An 8,644-nucleotide genomic window follows, 5' to 3' on the forward strand; every position below is an offset into this window, starting at 1 on the left:
GATGGCTAATGTGTGCAAAACGCAGACTGTGACAGAGACGAGTCGGTATGTTGAAGCCTGCGAGAGGCGCTAAAAATAGATGAGTGATAGAGACATGTCTGTACGCTTGTTGGAGCCCACGACAGGCGCTAAAAATAGCTCGGGTTTCCATAAGCTCAACATGAGGAAACTCTCCCTTCAGTGGACTTCGAGGTTATTTTCTACTATGCGATAGGGCCCCACTCACGTGTTATACAGTTTAGAATGTATCGATGCCCTATTTGACAACACTGAATTAGATGCAACAAGACATACAACAGGTTTGGACCTGTCTTCGTACCACAGACCGAGTAACAGCCAATCTGAACGTTTATGGTGGTGACGTCACTGGAAATCCCCATGCCTAAAACTGTGTATCAACAAAACATGTTTGGACTTGTCTCGTTACTTCGCGGATTTTTAGACGTGTTTCAACTTGTTGAGTTTTAGCAGCCGATGGGTATATAAAGGCTGGATTTCCCCCAAACAAGTCATTCAATCGCCGAATGCAGAAGCAAAAGGTCACGTTGAATTTTACTCGAGAAAAACAAAAGCCATCTGAAATGTGAGTATACACTTTAGAATAAACGAGTAATTTATATTTGTTTATTTATTTATTTAGCCTGTTTATTTATTTATTTACTCCCATTACCCATCGAGTTTACAAAGTGTAATCCAAATGGTGGAGGAATGACCGTGTAAAAATAAACAGCGATTTATAGCCGTGTTTCGGTGTTGTTTCCTGTGTGCTTCACGGAAGTCGACAGCGATTAACTAGGTCGTCGGAGCGAGAATTAGAACCAGGTTGTGATGCGGACGAATTCACATTTAACTGATTATAGTTTCTCCCTTATCGACGAAGTATTCATAAGTGTAGAATATGTCAGACTGTAGTATCGTTTAAATGATTTATAGATTGTAATTATTTTATGCTATAAGCATGGTGGAATTGAACACGTTTGAATGTGCGAGGTATAACGGTTTGGGATGTCTGTAACGGGTGATATATAACAATTTTTTATTTATTAAATTATTTTATTTATAGTATTAGTGTCAATACGATTTTACTGTGGTATTTACATATTAATTTAGCAGATGACAAATACTGCAAAAGTCCCAGGGCCATCCTAAGTGCGGGAGACAATTTAAAACACGCCTTCACCACTCGGTGGTCATATTACAAATGATGGCGGTATTGCTATCGTGTAAATGAGCGAGTTTACTTTTGTAATAAATAAGGGGTGTCAGATAGTATTACAAATGTAGATTTAACACCACCAGACTATTTACAACGGGTTTCCACCCTATTTTTAAACTATTCCAAATGAAGGGTATATATAGGATAGTAGCTAAAATTATAAATCGAGACGAAACATTCTGTCAGTGAAATTATTTTATTGCAGTATGGAGGCCCAGACAAGTATGGAATATGGAAGAACAGCCAAAAGGCAGAGGCTCGAATACGGTTGTAGTGACTGTGGTCAAACCTTTGCACACAAACAAAGTTTAAACCGTCACAAGAAGACGGCCCATGGAAGTCCGAAGCTAACTTGCAGTCAATGCAAAATGACATTCACGAGAAGAGATAACCTGCATCGTCATTTGAAGACACATTTACAACAGGGGGGTGCTAATGAAAGTACTCCACGAGGGACATCTGCCACCGAACCAACACCCACTCAACAAGAACCTGTCGAGCCACCGTGTGACCTTCAAGCCCTAGGAGGCATTATGCAGGTTCATACCATCCCAGGAGAAGGTATACAGAAATACGACCCAATGACATTCCTGAAGGGAAAGTACGACGAGGTCAAGAAGGTGCTGAAGCAAGACATCAAAGATCGAGGTGAGCTAAAGTGGTACCTGACCGTCAAAGTAAAGATGAGCAGGTGGAAAGGTGAGGTGGTGGAAACGGTGGAACCCCATTTCAGAGGCAAGTGTCAAACGTCTCTTAAATTTGAAGACCCAGATGAAGGGATGAAGGAATCGATTAAAAAGATCTATACTTCTTTCATCGAATTTCAAAGGCAGGGTAGCAACTGGACGGTGGATAAGGTGGTAGACCTCACCATTCACATGGCTCGGTACCGACCCCTTCGAGGCTCGAGTTACACACCCCTCCCCATCAAATTGAGAGCTAAGCATGCCATCGTCAATGTTCAGAATCGGGACCAGAAGTGTTTCATGTGGTCGGTCTTGGCGGCATTATACCCCGTCAAACAACATGCAGAGCGGGTGGCTAAGTATGCTCAATACGTCAATCAACTTGACACCACTGGCATTTCTTTCCCCGTTAAACTGGTCGATATTCCCCGGTTTGAAAGGCAGAACAATATTTCTATCAACATGTTCGGTTACGAAAAGGGAGACGTTTACCCACTCCACGTGACCAAACAACGTTTTGAAAGGCACGTGGACCTGCTGATGATCGCCAACAGTAAAAAGTCACATTTTTGCTGGATCAAGGACTTGAACCGGCTACTATTTGATCAGAAAAGCTATGGTCATCGCCATCATTATTGTCCTTACTGTCTACAGGGGTTCACAAAACAGAGAATTTTGGATGATCATCTAGTTTATTGTCAAACACATGGTCCGCAGAAGGTTGACATGCCCAAAGACGAAGACAAATGGCTATATTACAAGAATGTAAGAAAACAACTCAAAGTTCCCTACATCGTCTATGCTGATTTCGAATGTCTACAGGTGCCTATTTCAAGATGTGAAAAAAGCCCAGAGTCATCCTCCACTGAGAAAATGACTAAACACGTCCCTTCTGGGTTTGCCTATAAAGTGGTTGGCTTGTCACCTGAACATTCCAAACCACTTGTCACCTATAGAGGCCTAGGCGCCACTGACAAATGTGTCGAGCGCATGGTCAAAGAACAAGAGGACATGGAAGAGAAATGTAAACAGTGTGAGCTAATGGTGATGACGGGACGAGATTGGCAAACATTCAAGACGGCCACGCAGTGTCACATATGTAAGGCGCCACTCGGTCCTAATCCAGTCAGGGACCACTGTCACATTACTGGAGAGTTTAGGGGCGCAACCCACAGTGAATGTAACCTCAACTACAAGTTTACTGGGCGCATTCCCGTTGTTTTCCATAACTTGAGAGGCTATGACAGTCATCTCATCATGCAGGCCATAGGAAAAATTCAGAGTAAACCCATCAGTTGCATTCCCAACAATATGGAAAAGTACATCTCCTTCAGTCTAGGGTGCATGGATTTTATCGATTCCTTTCAGTTTATGAACTTTTCTTTGGAGAAACTCGTAAGCAATCTGGCCAAGGAAGGACCTTCTAAGTTTGTCCACATGACTCAACATTTCGGCGCAGATCAACTGCCCCTTTTGTTGAGAAAGCAGGTCTACCCATACGAATACTTTGATTCTGAAGCTCGGTTCTTAGAGACCCAGCTCCCACCCAAAGAAGCCTTTCGAAGCTCCTTAACTGATGAAGACATAAGTGACGAGGACTATGCTCATGCCCAAGGAGTATGGGAGGAATTTCGCATCCGAGACCTCGGTCAGTACCACGATCTGTACGTTTCAACAGATGTTTTGGCTCTAGCAGACGTTTTTGAAAATTTCCGGGGTATCTGTTTGAACTATTATGGACTCGACCCAGCTCATTTCTACACGTCTCCAGGTCTGGCATGGCAGGCAGCCCTAAAGATGACTGGTGTGAAACTCGAACTTCTTACAGACATCGACATGCACCTCTTCATCGAAAAGGGACTTAGGGGTGGAATCTCCATGATATCCCATCGTCATGCGAAAGCTAACAACAACCAGGTCCCAAACCACGACCCTGATCTTCCCAATACCTATATTGCTTATCTAGATGCCAACAACCTTTATGGGTGGGCCATGTCACAAGCCCTTCCAGTGTCTGGGTTCCAGTGGCTAGATGATCCCCATATAGATGTGACCGAGGTACCCGATGATGCATCTGTAGGCTACATCTTAGAAGTCGACCTGGACTATCCCCAAGAACTACACGACTTCCATAACGAGTATCCTCTTGCTCCAGAGAAAATGACGGTGACTGAAGACATGCTATCTCCCTATGCTTCCCAGCTTCTGAAAGAGCTAGATATGAGTGGCATTTCAACAGAGAAACTGATCCCAAACTTGAGACAGAAGGAGAGATATGTAGTTCACTACCGAAATTTGAAATTGTATATCTCACTGGGCATGAAACTGACCAAGATCCATCGAGTGTTGGCCTTTGAACAAAGCCCATGGTTGAAGGCCTACATCGATTTCAATACAAACAGACGCAAATGTGCCCAAAACGATTTTGAAAAAGAGTTCTTCAAACTGATGAACAACTCTGTCTTTGGCAAGACGATGGAGAACCTGAGGAAGCACGTGGACGTGAAATTGGTTAACAATTCAAAACGCGCTCGCAAGTTCATTGCCAAACCCACTTTTCATGCCTTTCGCATTTTCAACAAAGATCTGGTGGCCATCCACATGCAGAAGCAACGGCTGATTTTGAACAGACCGATCTATGTGGGTTTCGCCATTCTGGACATTTCGAAAATCTTAATGTATGATTTTCACTATAACTATATCAAGTCCAAGTATGCATCCAAAGCTCAACTCCTGTTCACAGACACCGATTCGTTGTGTTACTACATCCAGACAGATGACATCTACCAAGACATGTTACAGGACTCCAATCTGTTTGACACTTCAGAGTATCCCACTGACCATGTTCTGTATAGTACCGTGAACAAGAAAGTATTGGGTAAAATGAAGGATGAGACTCATGGAATCCCTATCCAGGAGTTTGTGGGTTTGAAATCCAAAATGTATTCCCTCATTTTTGAGGAGAAAGGTGAGCTGGTGGAAAAGAAAACGGCCAAAGGGATCAAGAAGAGTGTCATCAAAAGCCACACAAAGCATGAACATTACAAACAGTGTCTCTTTGAAAGACGCATACACATGTCAAACATGACTCAGATCAGGAGCTATAGCCACCAACTGTACAACATCAAACTGAATAAGTTAGGGCTATCTCCCTTTGATGACAAAAGGTATCTATTGTCTGATGGCATAAGCAGTCTTGCCTATGGCCACTATCACATCTCAGCATAAAACATTAGGACCACCGGATAGTGTAGACTAAAAATGCCACCACCGTCATCTATATAAAGGGGCGACGTTCACGTCAACCTCATTTCGAGTCTGACCGTCGAGGTGTCAAGATGTATCAGAACACTTGTCCAGAATGTGGGAAGAACTTTTCCAGGAGAGACGTCATGTTGAGACACTTTCAGCATAAACATACTAATGACCTGCCACCACCGCCGCCACCGCCGCCGCCGCCGCCGCCGCCGCAGCCGCAGCTGCAGCAGCTGCCGTCGCTGTCACCAACTACCTTGCGTCATCCTTTCACCATGATCGTGTCGGGACCCACCTCGTGTGGTAAGACCTTTTTGGTGTTCAAACTGCTGAGAGATGGAAGAATTCACCCACCTCCCCAACGCATCATCTGGCTCTACATACGATGGCAGCCTCTCTATGATACGATTAAATTGGTTGCTCGAGTGGAATTCGTTCGAGGCATACCTGGGGATCTTGAAAAAGATCATTATTTAGACCCCAGAGTCAGAAATCTCATCGTGTTGGACGACTTGATGTCTACAGCTGGAAAAGACCCACGCATCACCGACCTGTTCACCGAAGGAAGTCACCACCGAAACCTCTCCGTGATTGCCATCAACCAGAACCTCTATAACAGCAAGGATCCAACACAAAGAAGAAATTGTCATTACCTGGCATTTTCAACAACCCCATCGACAAGCAACAAGTGATGACCTTGGCACGCCAGATGTACCCAGGAAATACCCAAACGTTCATGCATCCATATGAAGATGCCGTGAAAGAGCCATACGGTTATCTCTTTATCGATCTGAAGCCGTTGACACCCTCTACAGAAAGATTACGACCTAATGCTCTGGATCAAAAGGACGACACCCCTGGAGAAGAGCTGACAAAGTCTATAAAAGGGGAGAACAGTCAAGAGATGTTTCATTCTTATTCAGACCTTCAAAGTGAGCAGACGTGTGAAGAAGAGCTCCCAGAAATGTATTCTTGTGACGATTGTGGATTAGTGTTCCAAGACGTGCACGATTTGCAGAGACACGTGAAAACATGGTGTCCCGAAAATAGAGGGGAACCTCCTGCAAAGAGAGCTAGATACGAGGTGGAAGAAAGGCATGATGACACCCATGATGAGTGGGAAATGGCTGGACTGGATTATTTGTGGCAGCTAGTCTACAATTGTTACAAAGAGGATATGCGTGAAGACCGACAAAACTACTTGGATAAGGGAAAGTCTGAAGAATGGGTGGATCGAAAGATAGCCAAGTCATGGGAGCAGACATATTTCAATACATTGGCAAATGCATTGTTGTTCACTCGTTGCTTCTCTCGACCTTCTTTGATGAAACCGATTCTAGACAGAATCCACAAGATGGAAAGCATTGCCGAGTACACGACACTCAAAGACAAAATCAAACCACTCCTGAAGAGGGTGGCTGAAAAAGTTAGTTCTCACATTGACATACCAGATGAGGAATCAGACAGTGATGAATCTGAAAGTGAGGAAGAGGAATCAGACACCGAAGACTAGACTGTATATAAGGTGTCTCCTTTGCCAATAACTGTTATTGATGCTGAAACTACTGAAGTGTGAGGATCATGTGGGAAGATTACTTGAAAGACATTTATTATGATCCATCCAACCCGGCCAGTTTTTCTGGTCCAGACAAACTGTATAGATACGTCAGAAAAGCCGGGAAATACGTCATTAGCAAGAACAATATCAGAAAGTGGTTGCAAAAACAGGAGTCATACAGTTTACATCGTCCAGTCAGAAGAACGTTTTCCAGGAACAGAATCGTGGTCACAGGAATTGATGATCAGTGGTCGGCCGATCTCATGGACATGGTAAAGTTTGCACACTATAATCGTGGTTACACCTTTGTGTTGGTGGTAATCGATGTTTTCTCCAAATATCTGTGGTTGAGGCCCTTGAAAGACAAAAAAGGACTGACAGTGGCAAAAGCCTTAGAAGATGTATTCCACGAAGGTAGACAACCCACTCGAATTCGCACAGATAGGGGTATGGAGTTTAGAGCAAAAGACATTCAAAGACTTCTTAAACAACGAAACATTCGGCATCTGCTCACCAACAACGAAACCAAGGCTGCAGTGGCAGAAAGAGTCTTAAAAACCATCAAGACCCGATTGTACAGATACTTCACATACAAACAGGACTACGAGTACGTCGATCATCTGCAGACATTTGCCAACAGCTATAATTCCACCTATCACAGAACCATTGGTATGGCTCCAGCCAAAGTGAGCCCAGGCAAGGAAACTAACATTTGGTGGAAAATGTATTGGCCAGAGAAAGATGTTAAAACAAAGAAGAAACGTTTCCAATTCAAGGTTGGAGATAAAGTGAGACTCTCACATCTGAGAAATGTATTCACTCGGGAATATGACGAGAAGTGGACAGGAGAAATCTTCACCATTAGCCAAACCCTATTACGTGGTGGACTACCTCTGTATCGAGTGAAGGACTATAATGGCGAAGAAATCCATGGCACTTTCTACCAGTCGGAGCTACAGAAAGTAGACGTCAAAGATGACGACCTGTGGAAAGTGGAAAAAATCCTAAACACGAGAGGTCGAGGGGTCAACAAACAGCACTATGTCAAGTGGTTGCACTGGCCCAAGAAGTTCAATTCCTGGATACGAGCCTCTGACATTCAAGCTATTGATTAGAACAATCATTGAAGATAGTTTTTGCCCTTCAGGCCTATCGATGTAACCCTATGTGTGTCCATTTTATATATGTGTAGTAGTCTCTAGAGAGACCAGAGATTGTAATTAGAAATAAATGAAAACCAACCCAAAATTTCGCTAGCCCACACAAGTCCCGCTCGAATCGATGGACGGTTGGGAGGTATGGCACTGCGTTTTGTTTGTACTGTTAAATTAGTTAGAGTGGTTAAATCTGGTGTTCCCTATTTAACACTTGCTTGGGGGTCTATATCACATATGGGTAAAACAAAGTTAGTATATGAAGGGAAGGTTCTATTTTTAGCTTGGGGAACTCCGATCTATTTTTAGCGCCTGTCGTGGGCTCCAACAAGCGTACAGACATGTCTCTATCACTCATCTATTTTTAGCACCTCTCGCAGGCTTCAACATACCGACTCGTCTCTGTCACAGTCTGCGTTTTGCACACATTAGCCATCCCATTAGTCGTTTAGAACATGTGGTTTGGGGTTGAGTGGGGTGCAATGGAGCATATGGGTGGGTACATCACGAAGGGTGGCCATCACAAGGAGGGTTACCTCATTCTATTTTTAGCTCGATTGGGAAACCCCATCTATTTTTAGCGCCTCTCGCCAGAGAGGCTCGCGGGGGGGCTCGGTGGGAGAGGCTCGGTTTATCCTATGTTAATCCAATGGGGGAAAGTGTCCCAGAAACGGTAGTTTCCTACTACTACATTGGACCATTTACTTTCCGAGATAGAACATTTTGTACTTTGTCTCCACTCTCTACTGTCAAATAAACAAGTCAAACTATTCTT

At 43.8% G+C, this 8,644-nt stretch overlaps 1 protein-coding gene across 1 annotated transcript; it reads left to right on the forward strand.

Moving 5' to 3' along the window:
- The first annotated feature begins 271 nt into the window (after positions 1-271).
- LOC121386803 lies at positions 272-5,131 on the forward strand. The gene is made up of 2 exons (XM_041517817.1): positions 272-583; positions 1,422-5,131. Exons 1-2 carry the CDS (start codon positions 525-527, stop codon positions 5,128-5,130), a joined length of 3,768 nt encoding a protein of 1,255 aa, XP_041373751.1. The 5' UTR covers positions 272-524; the 3' UTR covers position 5,131.
- Positions 5,132-8,644: the final 3,513 nt, after the last annotated feature.

The sequence above is a fragment of the Gigantopelta aegis genome, chromosome 12, assembly GCF_016097555.1.
Source record: "Gigantopelta aegis isolate Gae_Host chromosome 12, Gae_host_genome, whole genome shotgun sequence".
NCBI classification, from domain to species: domain Eukaryota; kingdom Metazoa; phylum Mollusca; class Gastropoda; order Neomphalida; family Peltospiridae; genus Gigantopelta; species Gigantopelta aegis.

What these genes read in the sequence shown, in the direction of transcription:
- LOC121386803 (XM_041517817.1), top strand. Translation starts at nt 525, where the DNA reads ATGCAGAAGCAAAAGGTCACGTTGAATTTTACTCGAGAAAAACAAAAG. An exon ending in AAACAAAAGCCATCTGAAAT is followed by an intron (nt 584 to 1,421) that starts GTGAGTATACAC and finishes ATTTTATTGCAG; the next exon opens with TATGGAGGCCCAGACAAGTA.